Here is a 27117-nt window from a genome sequence, read left to right on the forward strand (position 1 = left end):
GTGTAGACTTCTTTAGATTGATGTGAAAGCCATGGGACTGAACTAAGGCTAGTGCCTTGGTGGTTGCTGACAACCTCTTGAGCGGAGCGGCCCCTGAGGAGCTAGTCATCCAGATATGGAAAAACTGCTGTGTCCCACTGATGCAAGTGAGCCCCTACTACTGAGAGGATCTTCATAAAGACTCTCAGGGCCAGGAAGAGCCCAAAGAGGAGGGCATGATATTAATAATGTTCTGAGCCGATGAAACATAAAAAGCACTTGTGGGAGAGGAGAATAGCTATATGAAAGGAGATGTCCCAGTGGTCGACACAGACAAACCAGTCCCCTGGATATAAGGATGATCATCATGGCTAGCGTTACCACCCTGAAGTGCAGCAATAGGACATAGGTGTTCAAATTTGAGATCTAAAATCAGCCTCCAAATGCTGCTGCTTTTGGAAACCAGGAAGCATTTGGAATAGAAACCTCTTTAGACAAATTTGGGGGGGAACCAGCTCCATCACCCCAAATTGCATGAAGGACTAGATTTCCTGCTTTAGGAGATCCTCGTGAGAGAGGTCCCTAATGAGGGATAGTGAGAGGTTGGGAGGGGGGAATAGAATGGAAATTAACAGAGTATCCCCTATCAACCACCTCCAGGATCCACTTGTCTGAGGTGATGTGCTCCCAGGTAGGTAGTAAGTGGGACAGGCAGTCTCCAGAAAGGGGCGGGGGAGATGGCAATGGGCAGTAGAGGTTATTTGAGTACCTTGACCAGATTGTCAAAATGGTCTCTTAGAGGGAGGTATAAACTGGGTGGAGGATGGTGGTTCTGAATCTTTTCTTTGGAGACTCTGAGGATCTGGGATAGGCCTGTTGTGGTTGGTACTGTAATGGTCAGGAGTGCTGTGCAGTTTGAGAACTGCTGAAATATCTCTTTGTTGCAAGCACATATATTCCCAGGAACCAGTGTTGCCCTTGAAACTTTAAGGGAGTGGGGTGAGGAGTCCATGTTGCTGCGAAAGAACTTAGGCCCTTCAAAGGGGAGGTCCTCACATTCTGCACTGTGGTGGCTAAGGACCATGAAGCCATGGCAGCGGCACTAAGAGCGGCCTGCAGGATAGTTCTGGCTATTAAGGGACCCTCCAAAATGAGGGTTTGAAAATGTTCCTTTTCATCTTGTGGCAAATGTTCAGTAAAATAAATGAACTATGAATAGCCGTTAATCATATTTGCCATCAAGACCTGGTAATTTACGACTCAAAATTGAAGAGCCAACAACAAATAGCTCTTCCTACCAAGGAGATGTAGGCGACTGGACTCCCTTTTGGATGGAGAGAATCTGGAGCATGCTTGACGATTCCTTTCATTTACTGTGTCTACCAACAGGGAGTGAGGGGTGGGATGGGAAAAGTAGTACTCCATTCCCGTAGCCTGAATGTAACATTTTTAATCTGCCCACTTGCAAGTGGGCAAAATAATGGCAGTCGATTACCATGGAATGCATGCAGGTGGTAAGTGTCTCATTAATGGGTAGGATGATCTTACCCTGGGAGGTGGTGTGTAAAATGTCCACCAGGGAATGCTGAGGCTCCTGGAAGATCTCCTTTAAAGGAATCTGGAGGGATTTTCACTAGGTGCTCCATTAAGTCTTGAAAGGCCCCAAAGTCATCAGCGTGTGTGGACGGGGTTGCATTGCTGCCTCTTCTGGGGATGAAGAGGACTTGGCCAAAGGGAGCAAGCCTTCGTTATGGTGGCTCCTGCTCCTCTTGTGTCTCATCGGATAGCAAGGGGACACATGGTTCTGCAGGCAATCTTGTGATGCCTGTGAGTGTTGTGGTGCTGGCTGATGGTGGTATTTCTTCTGGGCTGATACTCTGTAAAATTGGTCTCTGCAATGTGCCTACGGATTCCAGTAAGCCTACTGAAGAGGTGGGTGGGGAAAGATCTCCAAGGATACTAGTGTACAGGGGACCAAGGACATCTTATGGGCTCTAGGAAATGTAGTTCCTAGAGGAATATGGTGATATGATGCCAAAACAGAGCCCTGTATGGAGACCTCTAAATCTGAAGATATGTCATCAACAAGCTGAAGCGGGAGGGGGACTGCTGAGAAGAGAGGGGAGAAGGTGCTGGTGCCAGTATCAGAGGCAGTAGATCAGAATCTGACCTGATGCAGGAGGGTTCTGTTAGCTATCAAGGTGGAACTGGGAAAGTGGTCCTCGTGGTGCTCCATAAGAGAAGGAACTCTGGTTCCTCCAAGATGAGGATATCCTCAGGGGAAAAGAATTTGAAGGGTGCTGGAGGACTATGGTAGCTTGCAATTGTAGCCTGAGTTGGTAGCAGGACCTGGAATGGGGATCAACGCGGAGCTGCATGTGGTACTGGGGATGCTGACGAGACTGTCTGAGCTTGGAGCACTGATGTTTGGAGGATGGTACCAGAGAGGGAGCCAGAGGCCAATCTGGGTGGTCTCCAGTTTTAGATGCATCTTGATACTGCTTAGCTGAAGGCTTTTCTGGTTAGGACTTCCTGGGTGGTACCAAAGCTTCAGAACTGGTATCAGCTGGAGCCTCAGTGGGACCCATTAAGAGTCAGCTTGATGAAGTGACCTATCCCTCTTTCTAGAGTCTCTGGTAGATGAGATGGGCTTCTTCTTTTTAGAAGTCTTCATCTCTGGAACCACCTTTGAGGCTCCAGAAGTCAGAGAGATTGAGGTGAATATGCAGGGGGTGCAGGGAAGTGGACCCCACTGGATTAGGGAGCATTCCACTAAGAGGAGCTTCAAGCTAGCTTGTTTAAAAAAAAAAAAAAGACCTACCTTTGAACCCCATGCAGACCTTACACGTCAATGGGACTTGAATGTTTCAGACAATGAATAGAGACAATGAGTGTTCATCGCTACAAGGAAAAGACCTGTTGCAGGGCTTGAACCCTGTGGTTTCAGGCATAACCCAGGGAAGTGCCAAAAGCACTCAGGCGGGACACCACTCAAGCACAGTTTGTTTAAAACTGGGGGGGGAACTAGAAATAAGTAAATACAAAGAATTTTAAAAAAAAAAAAAAAAGCATCAAAGCTGTAGCAGCCGTATAACACTTTGGGGTTCAATCCAGACCAGTAAGAGGCTATGTCACTGACTGTCCTGCAACTCTGGGTGCCTTAAATTCTAGGCTGGTGTGGCTCAGAGCCTGACACCAACAGCCAGCATAAAAGTCACACCCCGGTGTCCACCACCCAGTTACTACTTGCAGGGTAACCCTAACACCCCCAGTCCCCAGTTTCCCCCAAAGCATCTGCCCACTAGTGACCAGCTCTCTTGCTGACCACTTATAGAAGTTGTTTGTTGCTCCCTTAAAGAGAGAGCTCTCTGCAGCTTATTGCCTTAAGTGGGTTAATAAACTATTTTAATCAAAGCACTGAATTGGTTTATAGTAAAAGTAAAACAAGTTTATTAAACAAGTCAGGTTTAAGTGATACCAAGTGTAAGGAATGAAGATAGAAAGGGTGACAAGCAAACAAAAGTAAAAATACGCTGCTAGGACAAAGCTGATTTAACAAACTACAACCTCTTGTTCAAAGATGTGTTTCTCACCAAGTCTCTTTTCCAGACTGGCTGACTGGACTCTGGCCCCAACCCTTCACAGAGCTCCAAGTGCTTGGTGCCTTTATCTCCTCAGGTGAAGGAGGCCAAAATGGTTCTCTCTCTTTCCTTGAATCTTTCCAAAGTCGTTGACCCTGCTTCAAGAGGCAGGAAGGCTTCCTGGGGATGGAGTTTCCATCCCCCATTGAGATTAAGCCATCATCTTTCCTCACTTGCTCTCCTGATGGCTTTGTTTACCTTGCATGTAAATGTACTTTGTCTTTAGTCACACCTTTCTTAATTTACATCAGACATACATTCAATACACTTTGTCGGGAAGAGGCAAATCCTAGGGACTGCTTGCCAAATACATTTAATAGTTCCAACATAACTATAAAGCCCTTTGAGTTTATCATATATACATTGAGAACATCAGTGTTAGTTTTCCAGTGATATTACGTCACCTTTTGGGTATATATCATAACAGTATGCCATCTGGCATTGGAGAGCTCTTAGGATCACAGCAGCAGACAATGCAATTGCTTGCATCTCAAGCTGCACCTGGTTGAGAAGGAACTAGAATGGCAGTGGGTCTATGCTTCTTATGTGCTCACATGGGAGCATAAGATGGTGCTCTGCAGAGGCATGGACACTGCTATTTACAGTCTCTGGTTGAAGCACACAGGCATGCACATGTCCTATAGGGGAGCACCTGTAGGTACATATACTTGGAGGGGATTTTCACAATTGCAGGATTACCTTTTTCCTTTTTTTAAAAAAAAAAAAGAGGGTGGGGGAGGGTGGAATGCAGAACATTTGACCCTTTTGTGTGTATGCATCATGATACAATCCTTCAGTTACATGATCACATACTTTAACCTGCACAGGTCCCACTGTCTCATGAAGGCTACATGATGGATGCAGCAGGGGGCATTTCTAGAACAGGGCAACTGGCAAGGCAGAGATTTATGGAGAACCTTGTTCAAATCAGAACTGAACATAGCTTTAGCTCTACACCCATTACAAGATACAAGAGTCAAGGGCAGCTTGGATGCTACGGCTGCCCATCGCTACATGAGCTAGCCGTGCAACTAAGATCCTACCACAGCTACTGCTAATCTCTCTTCGGTTCTGACCCAGACCTTGATTTTTTTTTAAATTACACATTCCTTTAGGTAAGATTTCACTTAACCATAAGCAAGATGACCACAATGTTTTGCTGAGAAATTAGATAGCTTACAACACGACAGAAGTATTCTCCTTATTAACATGGTAACTATTCAGCTTCTGAGGTTCCGGTTTTGTTGTAACAATGGAATTGGAAAAGGAAAGATGCTCAGGGAAGTTCAAATCACTTTGGTTTTCTTAAAACCATGAAGTAAGAAAAGCAGTTAAAGGGACTTTGTGCACTCACACTACAGCAAGATATGGAATCTCTGATTTTGGCCCCTACTGCAGTCTGTTTTTTGACCCTTCATGCAAATTTCAGACTTGCTAAGCAGGAGCCACCCAAGTAGCTGCTTTCCCTGCTTCCAGAAGAACAGGGGATGACAGCTACTACCTGAGGCTAAGTAGTACTCCCCCTCAAGGGCTCATAGAAATTTTGTATAGAAGAGGGATAAAGCACAACTAAAACCATTTTCAGAAAGCAGCAGTAGCTAGAATCTGACAGCTCCCTTCCCTCTCCTCACTGTGTGGCACTAGGCCTGGGAAGTTGAAGCAGCAGGCTCCTGCTAGAGCTGGCCACCACCTCACCTCAGGCAGAAGTGCACAAAACTCTGAAACTGCTCCCACCCTCATTGTGGGTGCAGGACCTTCACAGGTGCTGGAAGGGTACAGGGGTGCTAGAGGGCAACAAAACAGCTGCATGTCCACCATGCACATGCACCCAAGTTGATATGGGACTAGGTAGGAATGCTTGATGGTCTGTGGTGAATGAGAGGACTGGAGGAACACAGCTAATTGATTTGGGACTTGGGGAATGAGTAGATAGAGGGCAGAGGCAGAGAATTAATTAACTGGCATGGAGTATAAACTGGGAGCCCTCCACTACCTCATGCAGCACATCATACAGAACTGCCCAAATTCGTTTAAGCTAAAGCTCTGTTTTTGTCAAAAGATGTTGACAAGGATGGATTTTGGAGAAGCAAAGTGTGCTAGGATCAACGCGTGTGACAAGGAGTTAACAGGGACGCTTTTTCTGCATCCTTGAGCTTTCAGGCCCTCTTTATCCATGAGCTTTCAGGCCCTCTTTATCCATCATCTTTTTTAAAGAAAAGTAAAGGGCACAAACCCACTTTTAAAATCCCTTGCACGTCCTAAGCAAGGCAGAGTCTCACTGGCCCCATGTGAAATGGTGTTTGCAGCAGCACAACTAAGAATTACTTGATCCAAACAAGTGCAAAGGATAGAGGGAACACCTTCAAGGTAACTTAATGGCTCTGTACATCTCCAGCTGGATTCCTTCTTACCTACATCAGCTCACCACTGGATCTTAGCATGCTTAGTTCCTCATTAAGATAGAGGGTCTGGTTCTGTTCAGCAGCCCCCACTGGTCAGGTTGAGTAAGAAGGGATCCCACCAAGTTTCAAAGGCTCAGCTAGTGTACAGTATAGGAAGAGTGGTGGAATCCTTGGAGCAGTGGGAGAAGGGTCAATCCAAAAGCCTCTCAAGGGGTGCCCTGGATCACTATTAGCTGTGTGCCTTGAACTCCCATTGACTATGCACCACATACTGCTCAGATTCCACCCAACCCATTCACATCACTGGCAAAGTCTGTAATATCTGCTTACCTCAATTTTGGTTTTACCTTGCTAGTTCCAAAAGTAACAGATTCCCATCTTATTCTAAGAACATTTAGAACAAAATAATTTACACACACAATTTGGTTTGGCAATCTTTATAACCACAATACATAATAATCATGCACAAAATCAAGTGATGCATATTATATTTACAAAGTGAATTGCACTTAACTGAACACAGGAATCATGAGTAAAAGTGAAAGGAACCTCTTCTCAGTTGCATAAAGGTCCAGTGCTATAGCTCACAAAGCCTGATAGACTACACTCTACACATACAAAAAAAAGATAGTGTAAATAACTGCAGTGAAGCAGTCTTGGAGATTACAAGCTTTTTCTGGAGACATCCTACGGCTCACCATTCTGAACTACAAAATTCTACATTACAGCCTTGTTAAGGGTCTGTTCTAGATACCACGAGTCCAAGCTCACCCCTAAAGCACGGTTGTTCAGCTAAGGACAATTTCAGCCTTCACTCCAAATTGCCTGACTTGCCTTTTTAAAGAGCAGGTCCCTCATTAGTGTAGCTTTTATTGTTAGGAAGGAAAAAAGGCCTCAAGTAGGTGCCCATGGAAACCCCTCATTATGTCCCTGTTTCTGCTGAGATAAAAGGTGAATAAGGAACCCGTTCCTCCCCTATACTCAAAATGGAGACTATCAGAGCACAGAGGGGCTCAACACCATCACACCACTGACAGATCAAGGCCATGACAGCATTCTGTGCCCCATAGCTAGCACACAAATCAAAATTCTGAAGATACACAATTAAAAATATTACTGGCCAACTGGGGAATGCAGATTTTCAGAGCAAGTTGGCTTCTTTCAATGAGTGACCTGTTCAAATAGCAAAGGCACAGACCAGTCCTCAAAATTGAGCAGCCTAACAATTCCAGTTGAAAGAGCAGTTGTCTTGCCTTGTGAAGATCTCTCTCCATTCATATGGATTTCCTACTTTGATCTTTTTTTTTTTTTTTTTTAAAATGGACCAATATACTAGATCTTTCCTCACAGGTTGGGGGTTCTGTAGAAGTATAGTCAGCTCCCTTTCATATAGCTGTGGGGGGAAAGAAAGAGGGGCAATCATTCCTCTCCCCTCTGTCAAGTTTTGGCAAACACTCTTCTACAGCAAACACAACCGTGTGTCTTTTTAAACAAAGGGATTCAGCAGTTACAGCAGACAGTCATTTGTGGAGTTTTGCAATAACTCAATTTTAGTGATTTAAATTTTCCTCTAGACCCCACTGTCTTGCTTTGCACATCAGAGGTGAACACCATAAAGACAGGCTGAGATCTCATACCTTTCACTGAACTCAGAGACATGTAGGCAGTCACTGAGACAATTCTCTCCGTGATAGAAAAGAAGGTAAGATTTAATAATTAAGCCTACTTAGAATTGGATAAGCCAAGTAAATCAGGTTCCCCTGTGCATGTGTTCAGTAACAAACACCCAGTGTTTTTCAATTTTGGTCTTCTGCCTCCTCTCCAAAACAGCTTTCAATAGATAGTGATTATCTAGTAATTTAGTTAGTAAAAGATGCTCCTGTCATGGTCCTGTCATTGTCCAGGGCAAAAATAAATTTAAAGTCAGCAGGGCGCTCCAATTGAAACAATCAGATCATCCACTCTAGAGGGTGACTTTTTTTTAAGTTAGCTTGAATTAAGTTTCGAAAAAACTAACATGGTTTTCAGTGTCTGGGTGAAACGGGCTTGGGAACAAGCTTTGTGAAGACAACTCTGTGAAAACAACCTGTTTGCTTCCTTGAGCAGGCAGCTTTCTGTAAAAAAAGAGTTTTAACTTACAAGACAAATTTTGCTTTCAGTGACATGCAAGTGCCCCCACTGAAGACAAGAGATTTGGGTAAGTAACTGACAGCAGAAGTGGACCCCTTGTTTTTCCTACAACTTTGGGATATGCAGCTAATAAAGTTATACCAGGGACTCCTATGGGAGTTATGCTGGGACTAAGCTGAGCTCAATTTTCTCATGTCAAGGAAGTGTAGTAATGGTCTGCCCTATTGCACAGCTTATTTGAATGAGAGCCACGCCTAGAGCAGCTAGAACAATCAACGTTTCCTTTGGGTTCCTATGTCTAATTCTCATTTTGCGTGGACTCCAACAGCAGGCACCTGCTGTGCTTTCTAATCATACTACATATTAGAAGCATATTGGATGCTTTTGCCATGGGGTAGAATCAAGGTACTTTAGATTACAAGGTAACCCCATTAAGGATTCCTATTTGTACATGGGAAGACATTTGACAGCTATAAGACTACAATTGCCCTCTCTCTAGTGCTAACGGCCTTTGGTATATCTTAGACAAAATCATCTCATCTTCACAGGAGGGGAGTTTTGTGCTCTGCTGACTTTGCAAACAATTGCAAAAGAGCATGTGAGAAACAGTCCAGGCCTAATCTAATGAAGCAACTGACCAATGCAGACAAAAACTTCATGTCAAGTAAGAGATGGCATGCGGCTAGAAAACTAAGGCAAGTCCTTCATACATACTCCCTCCAGCCATGAGCACCGTGATCCCTAATATGACAAAACCAGAGTTCTGTACAGAAGGGGGGTAGGGCATTGAGGGTGTACTTGGGACTCTGCAATCCCCTCCACAACACAGAACTGTTCTCAGGAGTAGCTCTCCCTCACAGTGGGGATGTGACCAGTGGGTCCACAACTAAGTAGATTATGCCATGACTGGGCAGGTGGATGTAGCACAGGATCTCTTCAGTAAGCAAGATGGTCAGTTGTACTTGAGCCCTGGACAAGGTTTTATTAGGTCTTTGAGCCAACTCCTAGAGCTTCGCTCAAATCCCCAAAGTAAAAAATATTTTCTATTCCAGAGCCTAGGAATTTAATTGATTGTGAAACCTACTGCTTCTCTCAACTCCACTCAAACTAGCCAGAAAAACCCTTGCCAGCTAACAAGGAAGGAGAGAGGCAGGCGAAGTTCACTTTCAGAAACAAAGGCTTTGCAGGGTAATCATCTTAGTAAGTTACCCTGGACTAAGGCCTCTTTTAATAGCACAATTCTTCATGCCATCAAAAGACTCAGGGACTGCTCCTCCCTTCTTTACACAAAGTGTTCTGTTGAAAGAACTCTTAAGAAAAAAACATAGAATCCAGCTCCAAGAGTAGCTGCCTGCTCTTGAAAGTAAGATTTTACAAACCTTTGTAAGAATGTTTTCACTATATTATGCATGATGTGCTTCCCTGCCAGCCTCCAAATACTGACTGCAAGTCACACAATGGCTTGGACACCAGCACGGAGGAGGTTCCAGGTCAGGCTTGCTAGGAGTACTGTTCTCAGAATGTTAGTGCTAGTGTCAAATGCAGAAAGTGCTTCCAACACTGGGAGTTTGCTGGGACAGCACCCCAAAATTGCCCAGAAGGAATAAATACTTTCACCATGAAATGGGAATCCCGCAGCCTTAAATGCCTGGCCAATGACTGTGGTGAATGCACTAGAAAACAAGCTATGTTTAAAGAATTTGTTAAACTGAAGTACTGAGCCTGTGACCACTCAGCTTTAAACTCTGTCTTTCTATATGCATACAACAATATTCAATGCATTTGGCTGGACATCTTAAAGAAAAGCCATCAAGTTAGCTGCCCTTAATTTTATTATATAACCAGATACAAAACAGTTGGGACTGGAATGTCAACTCCCACCAAACACAAGTTACAGTTTCAGATTCATTTTGTATCATAAAAATCAACTCACTGACATGCAAGGTAAGATTTGTCAAGTGAGGCATGGATTCAGAATTTGGAAGCAAAAACCCACTGCAAGTTGCTTTAGCTAGCCTACAGAGAACATGGTGCTCCCAATTCCTCATTTTGATCATTTCACCTGGTATTCTCTTTCAGTTCAGCACTGTTTACTGTGAAGATGCAAAAGTAGAAGAGCTAGTGACTGATTAAAAGACTCCCCTCTCCCCCACCGTTTTCACAATCTAGCAAGCAACTGACACGTTTGTGATAAACTTACTCCTATTCAACATGAAAGTTTTACAGTTGTTAGCCCTAGTGATGACAGATAATCAGTCACCTCATGTGAATTACAATCGTTGGAAAGATTCAGCCTGCAATTCAGAAAATAGGCCAAGAGTGAAGTGTATATATGCAGGATTGTGTATATTAGGTGGAATCTTACACAGTTTAGCAGAAGTCAATAAAAAAAAATTTAGCCCAAGGTTAATAGTGAAAGATAATGGAAAGAAAATCCAAGATGCTATGGTTCTGCATATGTTTTACAAAATGTATAAAGTATTGTGTTTCTCTACAACCACCAAAAAACCTTACAAGTGCAGGTATGTACAGAACATGAAAATATTGCTTCACTCTCACTCAAATGGATATAGGGATAGACCTAGGGAGAAAGCAGCATGCAAAAAAATTCTAGGACTAGAGAGGATCTCTCTTCCAGACACTGATCTACAGTACAAAGTAAACCTAGTTCTACAGCTTGCAAAAAGACTTTAAAATTAGTATGCTGGCACTTACTGTACATTAATGTTAAAGCAATTAACAAAGCCAAGAATAAATATTAAGCCACTTCATACTGCCTGCACACAGCTGCACAGGCATCCATCGTGGCAAATAATGCAATGCAGACATACTTCATTGATCCCAAATAAAATCAGAGTGAAGATTTTCCAGACAGGAAACAGTAAATGGCACAGCCAGACTAACTCTGCATTGGGGGAATTACATAATAAGTAAGGTTATTTTCAACAGCACTTGTGTATGCAGCCACTAAATCACTGTGATACTTCATCTGGACAGAAAACAGAACATTTTCTTTTAATTTCCCCCCCCCCCAGGTTTACAGAAACATGAGGGGCTGTGAAAAAGTGACAGAGAAAACAAAAGCCTAAATGTAGTTATTTCTTCATCCGTTATAACCAAGTCCCCATGCCTCCTCTCCCACACAAAAATAAAAATATACATTTGAGGAGAGTGCTTCATGGGATAATATCATCCAGCAGATGTTCCATAATAAACATGTTTATCCGATCAGTGCCTACATTTCAAGCCCGAAAGTCATCACATTCAAAAGGGAATTGTAAAGGCAGGGATGTTAGCCCTACGATTAAGCATTAAGATGAAAGAAGAGGTATGGGGAGGGGTGTGGAGAAGAGGAACAGAGGGAGTCACTGAATCACAGGAGATATTTGAAAGAAGCCCACACAAGTTTCTCTAACTGAAGCACAGACGTTGTGAGGGGCACAGACAGCATCTACAGGAGGTCACAGGTTCTGACAGCACTGGAGTTTGTTGGATTTCTGTCCATCGGTGGTTGGCGGGACGCTGATGTCAACTACGTTGTTGCCAGGAGATTCATCGTGTGCAGATCGATCCGCAATCTGCTTTTGTGAAACAATGCGGTAGATTTCTGTAAATGAGAACAGACTCATTAGCCAGAGCCTAGACTTAAACACATTTCCTCCAACAAGGTATCTGCACATTCCACAAAACAAGCTGCTAAAGGACACTGTAGAACAGCGTTTCCCAACCTGCAGTTTCCCAACCTCCAAGACCAGTGCAGGCTCCTTGCTGCAGCCAAGGGAATGGAAGATCAGCGCTCCCCTCCCCCTGGCTGTAGCAGGGAGCACAGCGAAGCACTGCGCCTGGGGCCCTAGGTGCTGGGGTCCCTGCTGGAGCCAGAGGGAGGGGAGCACTGATCTCCTATCCCCCTGGCTGCAGAATGGAGCCACTATCTATGGATCAGGTGGAGTGCACGGGGAAAATGGTTGATGCTGCTACAAGTCTTAGTGGGATATAAGCAGAAAAAGGAGATAAACTCATTAAACAAAGATCCTGTTTTTAAAGGCTTGTCCTTTATTAAAAGAGTCACCATCTAGAACAGTGATTTCTGGTCCAGTCAGTGCACAGCTGCAGCCCAGGCCATCCAGGTAGCATATATAATGTGCAGAGAGCTGCATATGTGGCCCACAATGATAAATAGGTTGAGAACCACTGATCTAGAAACTTAGTTGTTCAACAGGATGTTTGTTAAACTTCCACTTATGCATCAGCAGCTCTTCCCAAGGGTCACCACACACTTCAACTTTGGTAAACTATTACAAGATTATCAGAACATTGGTTTCCCCTGACCTGTGTGCTAGCCTGCCATGGGAGAGACAATGGCTGTTGCAGTACAGCAGTAACAAAGAGTCCCTAATGGAATATTGTATCATAAGGCAAAGTAATTTCTTTCAGACCCAAACTAATCAATTATGCCTTGAAGCAGGAGGATTAATGGCCTTGTAACACTTCAGAAGGAACACGGTCAGGTTAAAAGCTTTTTTAGAAATAAGCTTCTTTACCTGTGTTATTAGTAACAAATGATTCAAATTAAAGGCCTTTTAAAATCAATTTATTTTCACTTGTGCTAGTCCTCTCCCATGGCGGGCAGGCAAAGAAGGAATGTCAGTCTTCACTGCCCATGGTTCTGTTCAGAGAACCATCAGCCTCCAAGTAGCAAGAGCTGAGAAAGTCAGAGTCTCCTTTATCGAACACCAAAATCTGCTGGGTTTCTGAAAGGCTCTAGAGCATGCAGCCCACCAGGATCTCGGTGTTGGATATAATGGGAGTCATTTACATATGCAAATGGCCCATCGGCTCTTAAGTGTAATTCAATAAGGCTACAGACATTCAGGCTTAAAAACTCCACCAGAATACATCCCAGGCTCCATTCCCTGGCAATACTTTAAAGACCCTATATATCAGGGAATGATGCCACAAATCCAGTCCCTCTAGGCATCTGACACCAGGAGAAAAAGCATTAGCATCAGATACTTCCTGATAACCACGGGCCTGAGCTCTAGTCTAGGACCTCATCTTAGAAGTCAGTGATCTGAATCAGTAACTGGGCAAAGAAAAGCATAAGACAACCAGCCTGGGATCAGTCTTGCCTTTTCTAGAGGAGGGAGCTGTTTGGGCCTTGCTGCTACTTAGGCACTCACAGTAGAACAGCAGAAGAGCATCACACATTTCATCCTGTCTTTGGGGCTGGTGTTGGCTCAGCATGCTTTCATGAAATACAGTGGGGGATGTCACCACTGCCTGCTTCTGCACAGCCTGGCGGGTGCAGGTCTCCCCCACTTCTGGATGATAGGCTCATGAAGGATATCACTGTGCAAAGAGGGGCTGACTAGTGGTCTTACCTTCCGATGCCAAGAGAAAAAGCCACACACACAAGACTGCACACTGTTTGGTCCTATTTAGATAAATACTAAGGGCCCTGTTAACTAAAATACAGACCCTGACCACCAATAGATGTGAATGAGGCTGGAAGACAGACAGAAATCAAAGGCTACTTTAGATGAGTGTGGGGGAAGGACACAAAACCGCTTTAACTTTCTGGAATGCAATGTTCGGGGCTGGGGACAGGAAGAAGAGGCAGAAAGACAAGGAGATAATCCATCAGGGTTTGGACCTCAACTTGCTCTCCAGGCTGATGTTACAACGGGAAGAAGTGTCTTTAGAGATATGGTACAGATAAAAGTCTGATAGTAGCCTGAATGGGGGCTCCCCGTGATCATCATCAGTACAAGATTCAAATCCTGTGGTTGAGGTTGAGACAGAATACAGGGAGAAACTACACTTGCTTGATATTTCCTTCTTTATACACACTAGGGGTGTAACAAGATCCATGTGTAAACGGTGAGCAGCAGTCTCACCGTTTAGCAAATTAATCAAACGTTTAAACAAGAGGGCGGAGGGAAGATTCTTCCCAGAGAGCGTGAGCTGCCCAGCTGCAGTGGCTGCTCAGCTGGCATGTGCGGAGGGATGGGGGACACTGGGCTAGCTCATCCAGGAGAGCACAAGCAGCCCAGCTGCAGCAGCTCAGAGATCCTGCGCTGTGGGGAGGAACCGCTGGGCTCAGTAATTAACTAAGCAACTCAGTCATTAATACATAAATCAGTCAATGACATTCCCAGTCATCAACATTAACTCTAACTCCCCCATTCTTAAACATTTCATTTTAACTTTTAAACAATAAAAAGTATTTATAAAGCTGGAATGCTGTGTGTCGTTATTTAAGCTTACGGAGGTAGCACATCATTGCAGTAAATCGGCAAACAGGTTGACCTGCACAACTTTTGGTCTCCCTCCAAAAGCCAAACCCACATGATTCTGCTCAGCTTCCCTTCTCCCCAACTCAGCTTCGCAGTGGAATGAGCTCACAGCCTTTATTAACCTTTTAAACATTCTATATTTTGAACGTTTAAATGGATTGCTCATTAACAAAAGTTTTACATCCCTGTGGCAAAAAGGGAGTTCAGGAGTCATCATTAATAGCCAACTAAGTCCTTTTCAGAATCCTTCAAGTATTGAGGACTATATGCTAACATATGTCAGACATCCTCCATCCCCAGTACATGATCTTTCACCTCCATACAATACATATTTTATATGTTTGATTTCCTACAGTTTGGCTCGTAGCCCAAAAGGTTTAGTCCAAAATTTGTTCCCTATCAACTATTCTGGCTGAAGATCCACATACATATTCCACGACGCCAGATCCTTACGCCACTCTGTGGCAGTGCAGAGACTTGTTTCAGGCTGTTCTGACTGCCTTCAGCTAGTTCTGGTCATCTACTACCCATCCCTGGCACAAGGATAGCACGCCCAGAATATATGCAAGTTTGTGCAAATTTGCTGAATTTTTTTTTTGTTTTTTTTTTAATTGTATTTCCTTCTCTCATGTTTCCCCTCTTGATCCAGAGAGGAGCATCATGAAGGCCTGGTCACTGGTGAGCAGCTTCCAGTGGAAGACTCCCTTTGTCTTGCTTCCTTTCTGCCGCACACACATTTATTCCCTTATGGGAGTTTACTGGTTACTCCTGGGAGAATTCTGTGCCAAAAAGTTAAAAATTCTGCAAATAAAATTTGCAAAAACAGTGTAATCATACCAGTTTCAATTATTTTGGTAATTTCAAAATAGCTGGTAGCAAGTATGTCTGTGACAACATGATTCCCCTAGGAGCAGAAAGTTAAAGAAATCCTACGACAACCCAGTCCGTTTCTCTGTTATGGTTTTGTTGGGTGCCTCAGTCTGGGAGTGTCACATAAGCCAGTTGGGCATATCTTGGGGGAAAACTCTGCCCCTCTGGTCTTTTAGTCAATTCACATTTTTTCCACCCTGCCCCCATAGGGTTACCATACAGAGACTCCCAAATAGAATACTGCTGGGGGGAGGAAAAGTTGGAAAGATACAGTTGGGGGTATTGGAGAGATCCGTGTACACCAGGAGAGGGCATTTAGGGAGATTCTGAAGAGGCCTGCACAGGGACCCCCCAGCCCAGACATCTGCACCCAAGCCCAGTTGCAGGACCAGATACCTGCATCCCCACTCCCACAGAGCCCAGCTACAGGGCCAGACACTCTTGCTCACTGTGGGGCTGTGGCCCATATGCAATCTCCTTCCTTCAAGGTGTGCTGGGAACCACAGCTGATGGGAGCCCTCCAGCACCTCCTTCCCCTCAATAGTGTCCTCTATTTGCGAGCTCAGGAGCCAGGTTCTGCCAGGTCCAGCTACCCCTAGTGGTGGCTAGTAGCTCTGCAGCACAAATTCTACAGGAAAAATGAAATTCTGTGCAGAACATTAATTCTGCATTGACCAGTAGCTCAGAATTCCTCCAGGAGTAACTGGTGCTTTGGAGCAACTGCAGCAAGGTAAATAAGTGGTAGGTAGGTAGCTAGCTACCAGATGTAATTTTTTTATTATTAATTATTATTAAAAGGAAGGACAGCGTCAACTGGCTATTTTATTAGTGATCCTGCTTCTGGCTTTCCTTTCATGTGTCTCATGTCCCAGACATTGTTCTTCCAGCTTCCCCACTACAAAAGCAAACCTGAACCCCAGTTTGGTATGGAACTAGAGCACTTGAGAGGCATGAAATGTTTTATAAAATAGCCAGGAATACTGACATTTTAGAGCATGCAGAGGGTCCTTAGCTGTGCTGGTGACTGAGGGAAACGGAATTGAGCTTGTTCCGCCTTTGTTTTTTATGGTGGATAAACGGCCAAAAAGCTTTTAACTAAAGAATTTTGTTAAAATTCAAGTCTTGTCAAGTAGTCTGAATTACAAAACTGATAGGGGATTATCTCAAAATGGGAGTGAAATGTGATCAAGAAGGTGCTTTTGTTAAATCTCATCTTAAACAGAGTTAATCCCCTCCTATTTAGGACCAGCCCTACACTAGAAACTTTTGCCTGTGCACCAGCACTGGTTAGGGGTGTGGCATTTTAGTGACTTTTTAATACCAGCAAAAGCCCTAGAGTAGATGTGGATCTATTGGTATAAAAGTGCTTTGCCAGTATAACTTATTTCATTTGGTGACCCATGCCACCCTTTTGCTGCATCCCCCTGAGGGAGTTTGCTGGTATAGCTATATTTAGAAAATCTTTTCTAGTGTAGACTGGTTTAAGATTCAACACTCCCACCCTTTCACTAGTGCACTGTCTCCCAACTCCCCAGTGGGTCACGGGAAGGGTCTAGCTGGGTTGCATGTGGCCCGGAGGCACTCCCCACTGCATTCTCACTTACCCCAGGCAGCAGCAGGACTGGGATCTGGAGGACAGCAGCACAGTGCAGAGGAAGCGCCTCCAGGGCATGAACAGGCTGCTGACTGACTGCTAGATGGCTCTGGCTACATGATCTGCACTGCAGCTGTCCACACTTGGGCAGCAGACAGCATACTGGGCAGCGGGGGGAGTCACTCAGGCAACAGTAGCAGCATGGAGGATGCAGCAAGAGCCAGCAGGTGGACAGTCAGCAGTCTGGTAGCAATCACGGCCCAGCCACAGGGGCAGAGGTGCTGACTGGAGCTGCAGAATGGGGCAAGACAGGGAGAACGAGCCAAGCAGAGGGTTTGGGAGCAGGAGTACTCTCCTAACCCCGATGCAGAGCAAGACTGGCATGGTGTGGCCCCCCGCTTGCTCTGGGGATCTGTGTTTGATAGCTGCTTTAGTTAAATTCCACAGACATAAAAGGATCTTTGAGAGGCTAATTCTCTCCCATAACAACCACCACCTGCAGCGCTGTTTTGGGTTTTCCTTTGTTTTGTTGTATGTAGCCTGTCTTCCACTCTCACGTAAAGAAAAAAAAAAAAAAAAAGACTACCTTAAACTACAGGGGGCATAAGCCCTTTTAGAGTTCTCTACCCACGGGAGGGCAGAGCTGAAAGAGCAAAAGGGATGGAAGGAGCTGAGCAGGGAGACAAGGCTATGCTGGAGGGCCCCTCCACACACTTTAAATGGGGCTCCGCAGCCATGTAGGACAGACAGCACATACAGTGCTAGCAGTGTGGACAGCACATAACTAGAGTTTTCCTTTATTTTCATTGACTTAAAAAAAAAAAAACACCACACAAAAAAAGATTCAATGAATCTTTTACAATGAAAAACCAGTGGTTGTGTATGTGCAGGCACATGCGCACACAGTATATATGTAAAGGTGGGCCTCCAGGAGAGAAAATGCAGTTGGTGGGTCCCTTAAAGAGTCTGGGGACTACTGCACTACAGGGCCAAGAAAACATCACATGCCTGAGTCAAGCAAAACTCAAATCCAGTCCTTAGAGCCCAGATTTAAAACAATAACAAAACACCAAACAAAAATGAGGGCCTTTTGTTCACTTGTACCCTTGTATTGCTGCTGATGAATACAGATCCCTTCCAGGTCCTCTTGGCATTACAAGCCAGCAGAAAGGCTTCAAAATTTGAACAGTTGTCCCTCGTGTTCTGGGTCCACTGTACCCATCCTTAGGGTGTTCACATAAGACTGCAGACTTGTATCCAGCTGGTAGGTGCCCTTCCTACTGAGGCGCTCTCATTAGCTTTTCTCGACCCCACAAAACCCTTTAGTGTGTCATAATGCAGACGTGAAAGTCAAAAATTGAAGACATACCTGTGAGGATGTTCTTGAAGGCTTCTTCTACATTGGTTGAATCCAGGGCAGAAGTTTCAATGAAAGATAAGTTATTTTTTTCTGTAATAAGGAACATATCATTCAGTTAAAGATTTCAGCAACACTTCTGAATTATAGACCTTAGCTTAGATTTCTTGGTTTAAACTGCCAGGACCCCCGTCTCGTTTTCTGTATGACAGGAGAAGCTACACTATTCATTCAAATACGTTTGGCACCCCATTTTATTTAGCTAATAGTCCCTATTAGCAGCAACAATCCCCAGAGCCTGACCACATCTCCCTCCTTTCAGTTCCTCTTCTGCCAAGCAACAAAGTCCCCTGCCCTGCACAGTATCATTCTTCTACAGCTGCCAACAGCAGCTTGAAACTATGAGTGTGATGCAGCTTCCAGCAACACAGAAGTGCCTCTGAGCAAGAGCACAGGCCCAGTCATGTAGATGGGTAACTGCAGGATTCACTCACCCTACCCCCCATGACTGGGAAAAGCAGGACTCCTGTGATCCCACATTCAATTTACAGTAATTCCCTGGAGACACAGCACACTGGAAGGGGCAGGAAGCAATAAAATAGGAGTTCCTTCCCTCCACACAGGTCATGTATCATTGCCACCCTCAATGTTGAAATGCTGTACAGAGGAGGTTTTAGTACTGCCTGCGAAAATGTGAGAACAAAAATTGGGAATTTGCATTGCAGAACCAGCACCATCACTAAATATGACCGAACAGCTTAGATAGGAGTTGCAGCTTCATTCCATGGTGCACTGGGTTTCAGTAGCACATGCAGGACAAGGACTCATTTTGTCTCTCAAGATCTGTGACTTGTTCAGTGAGGTTGTGTTAGCCAACTTCTAGGCAGGGAAGGTTTTAAACCATTTCCAGAGCCAAAAGGTTAAGCTCTGTTCAACCCAAACGTTTCATGCTTTAGTTTTTTAATTGTTTTATGTACTACTTTATTCATCCCTCAAGACCCTTTGGGATTTAAATCAGCTACATTTTTCATCCAGATCTTTGTTATTCTTTCCAGCCTGACAAGGAAGTAGGAAGGGTCTGTGCTCCAGATATCAAGCAACCAAGGGACAGGATCATCACAAGTTTCCCAGAGCTCTCCACTTCTTCCTCGCTTTGGGTCTCAAAAGAGTTTAACCAAATACTGTTACTACCCCTCAAGTCTGATATAGGGAGACTACTGAACAAGAAACATCATCAGCTCCATAAGACCTGTTTAGAAGACAGCACTTCAACATCATCAAGAGGGCTGGCCAACACAGACTTAGAAATGCAAAACTCATGGCTGAGCTACAAGGCAGATGAGATTCAGTCCTATGGAGATTCAGCATCACAGAAGTTCTTAATATCATTCCTGAGGACAATCTACGGGCCAGTCATCAGGAACATCTCCAATACCAAGTGCAGATGGCACCACATTGCTCACTGACAAAGGATACCGCAAATGTGGGCAGAACACTAACATCCTCAAATCAACAATCACCTATTAACAAGAAGGCAACTGATCGACTGCCCCAGCTAGATATCAACATATCTCTTGCTGATCAAAACTGCAAAAGCTATTGACCAGCTGTCAAATAGTAAAGCACCTGCAGCAGATGCTATCCCTGCAGAAGTCTATAAGTCTGGAGGCTTGCATGTGGCTTTGACACTGACTGAATTCTTCTAGTCAATGTTGACTAAAGGAACTATACCCCATGCGTACAAGGATGCATCCATCATTCACTTGTCCAAGCGGAAAGGTAACAGACAATACTGCAACAACTATTGGGGCATCTCCTTGTTGTCAATGGCTGGCAAAATTCTCGCCAGAATTCTGTGAATCCCCTTGTGCAACTCACTGAACAAGGGCTCTTGCCTGAAAGTCAGTGTGGCTTCAGAAAGGTCGTGGGATCATAGACATAGTGTTTTCAGCTTGTCAACTTCAGGAGCAATGCCCGAAACAGAGCTCCAACCTATATGTGACTTTCATTGACCTGACAAAAGCATTTGATGCAGTCAGTCGGGAGGGCCTTTGGAAGATCATGGTATAATTCAGTTGCCCAGAGAAATTCATCTCAATGGTTCAGCAATTCCATGACGACTCACCATCAGCCATAACGCAAGTAAGCATGCCATCTGAACTGTTCCCAGTCACCAATGGAGTCAAGCAGGGCTATGTGTTGGCCCCAACCCTTTTCAGTATGATGTTTTCTGCCATGCTTACAGAACCTTTCGTGACTGACACCGGAACTGGCATCAGATACTGGACTGATGGCAAGCTTTCCAACCTGAGGAGACTACAGGCAAAGATGAAGGTTCAGGAAGTGACTGTTCATGATCTTCTGTTTGCTAATGACTGTTCCCTGAATGTCAAATCTGAGTCTGACATGCAGCACAGTAAGAACTATTTCTCTTCAGCTAGTGACAATTTTGGTCTCACAATCAACATCAAGGCAACAGAAGTGATGTACCAGCCTGCACCAGGGAAGTCTTATGTAGAGCCTATCATCAAAGTGAATAGCTAAGTCCTCCAGGCAGCAGACCAGTTCATTTACCTTGGCAGTACATGGTCACATACAGTTCACATTGATGACGAAACCAACTCCAGAATTGCCAAAGAAAGTATGGCCTATGACAGGCTACGTGCCAATGTTTGGGACTGCAGAGGCATTAGTCAACGAACAAAACTGATGGTCTACAAAAAGCCATCATGTTGCCAACTTTGATGTACACATGTGAAACCTGGATGGCATAGAGATGCCATGTTATGAGGCTGAATCATTTTCCAATGGGCTGTCTGATGAAACGGATGAGGATAAGATGGCAAGACAAGGTTCCAGATACGGAGGGTCTCCTATGGGCTGGTATTCCAAGCATCCATACTCTGTTGATGAAGACACAGATGAGATGGGCAGGTCACGTCATCAGAATGTCAGATGAGCGACTGCCAAAGAAGATCTTTCATAGTGCGCTAAAGGAGGGAAAGTGCTCTCAGGGATGCCAGAAGAAACATTTCAAAGATTCCTTCAAGTTATCCTTGAGGCATTTCAACACTGATCCAGATTTTTGGGAAGCCCTCGCTCTGGATTGTTCTACCTGATGAAGTCTCATCCACAGTCTATGAGCCAACTTCTGAGGCAGAGCAAAAGCACCAGCAACATAAATCTTATAACAGCAGCATGTCCAAAGTTAATTAAATAACCCATAGCAGCATCCCTTGTTCAGTGTCCACAGACAGTTCAAAGCTTGATCATGTGTTCAGAGAAACCAAACCCCAAATCAGTGATGTCATGGTCATCTTCAAACTCAAAGGATGACCACCACCACCGCTTTTTCCATTACAGGTTGTTGCTTTGTTACGGTACATCGCCCCTCAAGTCAGAACTTCCAAATGGAAGGTTGCCCTTGTCCAAGATGGAGTAATTGAGTCTGCTACAGACCAACGTGTTGGAATTAAACACACCAGTTTAACAGATAAAACATGCAGTCCACAAACCTGCAAAAGCCCGGGCCTCATCAGTGGGCACAGCTCTCAAGTGGCGCAGATCACTCTTGTTTCCCACCAGCATGATGACAATGTTGTTGTCTGCATGATCCCGGAGCTCCTTTAACCAACGTTCGACATTCTCATAGGTCAGATGTTTGGCAATGTCATAGACCAGGAGGGCCCCGACAGCACCACGGTAATATCTGAAACCGGAATGAATACACTGCTTTAGAAGGAATTCAGCTCACGGACCTACAGAGAAACATTTTACATTCGTTTCCCTGTTCTAATGCTTACTTTTTTTTAAAAAAAAGAGCACTTTTGTTTTCTTTTAAGAAAAAAAGCAAGTTTCAACTTAAGAATAAAGGGGGATTTTCAGAAAACTGAAATGTATTTGACAAAATACTGCAGAATCCAGAGGCTATTTTAGCAGGACATATTAGCAGCATGAAAGGAAACTATTCATCATTTCAAATAAGAACAGGAGACTTCTGTTGAAAAGTTGTGGCATTTATGTAATGTATCTTTGCACTATGAAAAGTTACTAGAAAAAACATTTTACTAACCCCTTCCATCTTTTCTTAAATTTAAGAGATTCCCTGGGGTATTTGGACCCTTTTTCCCATGGCCCATTAACCCAGAACCTGACCTGCCCTTTCAAAAAATTTGTCACTGCAGCCAATTTAATTTTTACAGTGCAAGTGACTTGAGTGGCTAAAAGGGAGACAAAATACTGCTGAAGAATATCCACCAACCTGGCAGTTAGAGGGGAAAGGACAGTTTAAAATAGCCACTCGCTTTAGTCACTCACTCTTTGCTCCTGCAACTTTTTCTCTTCACACCCACCACAAAGAATGCCATGTCCCCCGAAACTCAACGTCACCACCACCCCCCGCTCCCCAATAATGGACATGTGGATTCTTTTTGTGCACAATTCAGTGACAAAGTCTGTCAATGACACCAGAAAGGTTCAACCAGCTAAACAGAATGCGGCTTTGGATATCCAGTCGGCCAGCCACCTTAACTGTTTTCCTCTAAAAGAGGAACTCCTGTGTCTGTGTTTATGGATGCCAGCATTCTGCCAGTATGAAACAGACAAATTGAGATCGGGATCTCAACAGTCTATGTTTTAAAAAGAACATTTTTTCTCCACAGTTTGATTTGAGATTAAGGCTTTAGGTTGAGTTTACTCGTTTCTCCTTCGCTCCATTTAAAGACAGTAATATATGCCTACACTCCATCAAGGCACAGGCCTACAAGTTGTAGTAGTTTGGGGCAAGTGAGGAAACATCACTGTAAGGAAAAAAGTCCACATAACTTGTGCAATTTTTACTTATCCTCTTTTTAAAATACAACAGAAAAAATGCTACCTGCCCGTGTGGGATTTCAGACTACCACTAAGACACCCTGAAACCTTAGAGAGCTGAAGTGATAGGTCTTTGCGGGAGGGGAGGAAACCAACCATCTTTTTCTTGTGTGCGCGCATGCACGGTGCTTAGCACGATGGGGCCTGATCCCTGCCTGGGTCTCCAGGGGCTATTGAAATACGAATATATAAATTAATATTAATGGATAAACCACTAACTTTTCAGCAGTGTGCAACCCTCAGCAATGCCAGCAGATTAATATCAAGACATCTTATTTGAAAGGCTCTCAAAACTACCTATTTAGAGGGATATATGCCCGATGCTCAGAAGTCAATATTTTCAAAACTGGCTTCCAGTTTTTGGGTGCTTACCTTAATGACTACAAAGGCCTGATTTTCAGAGGTGGAGACCACCCACAGCTCCTACGGACTTCAAATGAATTGATGGGTGCTTGGCATCCATGAAAACCAAACCCCAGGTGTCTCAAATTGGACACTCAAAAATCAGTGGCCACAAATTTTTTTGGCCCACATGCCTGGAATAAAGGATCAATGACAATGGTTCCCAGCCTTTTTGACTCGAAGGCCAGAGATATTTTTACAACCATGAAGGGCCACCAGTCTCTGCCAGCAGTCGCTCAACCCCACCCCCCAATGCAGCCAGACGGAAGGAGTTCAGCAAGAAGGCTCCTTCCTCATTGATCTCCCATTCCCCCTGGCTGCAGCAGGGAAATCACATAGGTGGAGTGCACAGGGCTACAGGACATGTGTCCTAGGCAGAGGCTCCCTTTGCAGCCAGGGGGACGGGATATCAGTGCTCCCCTCCCTCTGGCTCCAGCAGGGACCCCAGCAGCACCTCTAACCTAGGTGGAGCACTTTGCCGTGCTACAGCCAAGGCTGATCTCCTGTCCCCTTGGCTGCAGCAAGGAGCCTGCACTGGTCTTTTAACCCCATGGCAACGTGCCCCGCCTGGGTCCTTAGTCTGCAGCTCCCTTCTGCAGCCAGTGGGAGGGGAGCAGCAGGCCACTTTGAAAGCCCCCCGTGGGCCACTTCTGGTACCCGGGCCACAGGTTGGCAACCACTGATCTACGACTAGAGACTTCTATTAATGTAACAAACATCTGAGGAAGACAGTACATTTTAGGCATCGAGAGAATCAGACACAACTTCCTGGATTACCTAATGGCACAGTTTGTTAAACACAACACCATTCCAACTGAGTAACAGTTTCCACCATGTTCATCCAGACTCCTCCCCATCGCACCCCAAAGTCTAAAAATATTTTAAGGCGTGTTTGTACTCTGAAGAGTGACTGTAAAAGTAGCATTGCAGTGGTGCTCTGCTGTGTTTCACTGATTCCAGATTAAGTGATCAGAATAACCCTGGGAAGAGAGAGTCAAACTGCTTTCCTTCTCATGCATCTCCACCAACAGTAGAAGTGGAGCAGAAGAGAGTGGTGCTGCGTAATACTCACGCTGAGGTTATGGCACGATATCGTTCTTGCCCTGCAGTGTCCCAGATCTGGGCTTTTATTGTCTTTCCATCCACTTGGATGCTCCTTGTAGCAAATTCCACCCCGATGGTGCTCTTACTCTCAAGGTTGAACTCATTGCGCGTGAAGCGTGATAGAAGATTGCTCTTCCCTACCCCAGAGTCTCCAATCAACACAACTGGAAGAAAATCAAACACTATTTTCAAAATTAATCCTTTATTTTGAGATTTAGAGATAGAATTAATGACAGTATTTTATGAATGGGGAAACGAACTCGTGCGTGAAGCATGATCAGAGATTACTTTTCCCTATCCTAGAGCCTCCAATCAACACAATTTTATCAGGCCACTCACTGCCTGTCTGAAGAGAGCCTGCCCAGATGTGGAGTACAAGACCCTAAAATAAACAATTATTTGCAATCCCTTTAGTGGCCCCTCAGAACACGTTTCATTCCAGTAAGTTTCTGATTCTTAGGCACAAGTGAGAAATTCACATAAAGATAGGCAGAAAGTAGATAGCCATTTACCACTATGAGCAAGATCTGAAACAAACCCAAGTGCAAATTTCACTTCATTCAGAAAGCCAGGTTCTGGTAGGTTATATCTTTGGTGGTAAGTGACCATGAGAAAGTCCCTACCCAAACATGTTACGGTTCCAACTAAACCTTGTAGAGAAATGGTACAAACAGCATTAAAGAGCTCTTTAACACAAACAGCCTTATTATTTGTACTAAAATACTTGCAGTTAGCATATGAAAATTAAATGGATGCCAATGCCATTTTCTAAATCTGGGACCAGCCACACTTAAAATTACTGTGTTCTAAGGATATAAATCCTGTCCTGGCTTGTACCTGTGCTCAAACTCTATTGTGATAACAGACTGCTCCTTCATTCTTTGGTCATTTGCTGGGCTCCCAGTGGAACCCCCTCCCCCCAAAACAACAACTTCTTACTTTCTCAGCCAGATTTGTCACAAGTTTCTTTAACAGAACATTACAGGGACTTCAACAGCTATTTTAGGCAACTGCTTATAATCTTTGTGAAATCTTATGTATTAAGTGTATGTATCATTATGGGCCAGGGATTATACACAATTCCATGGAGGAGGGTAACCACAACAGCAGAGGTTAATTAGGCAAATGATTTCAGGATGTAATACCTCCAGAGAGGTACCACCACCTGCAGAGGCTCCTCTATTCTAATTCAGACTGGATTCTCCAGATGCTAACAGACAAAGGAAGAACTACAGAGCCTGAGTTTAAACTGACTCAGTCTTCGTTCTGATTCAGCAAATGGACAGAATCAGACGTCTGTCCCCCCCGGCCCCCGCCTGGTATATACATATATGTATGTTTTAATGCTTTTACCTTAAGAATAAATGAACCTGCTTAGAAAGAGCTGTATGGTAACTTATAACTGTGGCAATTACACTGTTAATAGCATGAGGAGGTAGCAAAGTGCAGAAAAAGGCCTGTTTAGGCAGTCTGCCTTGCTGGAGGAACTGACTGTGCAGCCTAGGAATTATGCAGCCTGGAAAAACCTTGGTCAGGAGGAAAAAAGATGCAGGTCTCAGTACAAGAGAGGTGATGGCTGGGGAGCCTAGCGTTGGTGCTCTTGTGGGACCATGAGGGGAAATTATAGGTGCAAGGACTACCATACTTTTTTAAAATCCCTTCATTAGGGAGTGCACAAGTTAGCAAGCAATAAATGGAAGCTCATGGTCAAATCAACAAAAGCCACCCTCACCAATCACAGCAAAGAACACGATCATGCATCCCTTTTCCAAAACAAGTTACTCAAGTTGAAGACTGTTCAAAGAGGCAGACAGACTACATGTGGGACATCCCATTATTGCAGTAATAAAGGGGAATTATAGTGGGTGGGTCCTGGTTGCCTCACTTCCTCTTCACTAAATGTGGTAACTTCTGTCTGCTGCTAACTAGGATGATACACCATCTCCATACACATTTAAGCAATTACATTGCTTAACATACATTTAAGAGTTAATTTTTTACATTTTTGTATTATGTTAGAAAATGGATTTAATTTACAAGATGATTAATTTTTCTACTCATGATTTGTGTCAAGCTGCATTTCTATACAAGTTTTATTTCAATTAAAAATGCATAATATTAAATTTTTCATTAGTTAAGTAAATATTTTTGGATACATAGTACATTTTTACGTAAACTAATTTCTTAAAGGATGAAGTATCTGCAGTCAGTGAATTGAACTGATTGTTTCTGGTCACTCATCTTCTCATACCTCTTTAATTAAGAGATTGGAGATGAAAAATAAGCTCTCCTGCTTTTTCAACTTGGAATGACCTAGCTGAATAGAATATTTCATTATTTCAGTTTATCTGCACATGCAGAAGAAACTACTTCTGTGAAAAACTGGTTTAGCACTTCAAACTCTGGTTCCAGGTTCTTAACTGACTTCCATCAGTTCAGTGATTTGACTTGTTTGCTGCTGAGGTTTTAA

General features: G+C 44.0%; 1 protein-coding gene across 1 annotated transcript in view; it reads right to left on the bottom strand.

Moving 5' to 3' along the window:
- Positions 1-6443: 6443 nt before the first annotated feature.
- RAB11B (RAB11B, member RAS oncogene family) overlaps positions 6444-27117 on the bottom strand; it is a 35019-nt gene continuing 14345 nt past the window's right edge. Inside the window, exons 2-5 of the mRNA XM_067557080.1 lie at positions 24616-24811; positions 21785-21978; positions 18282-18362; positions 6444-11759 (exon numbers count right to left, since the gene is read on the bottom strand). Of these exons, the coding sequence (XP_067413181.1) occupies positions 11614-11759; positions 18282-18362; positions 21785-21978; positions 24616-24811 (617 nt within the window). The 3' untranslated portion in view covers positions 6444-11613. The remainder of the gene's footprint in view (positions 11760-18281; positions 18363-21784; positions 21979-24615; positions 24812-27117) is intronic.

The sequence above is a fragment of the Emydura macquarii genome, unplaced genomic scaffold, assembly GCF_026122565.2.
Source record: "Emydura macquarii macquarii isolate MOO-44397 ecotype Brisbane River unplaced genomic scaffold, CSIRO-AGI_Emac_v2 contig_306, whole genome shotgun sequence".
Taxonomy (NCBI): domain Eukaryota; kingdom Metazoa; phylum Chordata; order Testudines; family Chelidae; genus Emydura; species Emydura macquarii.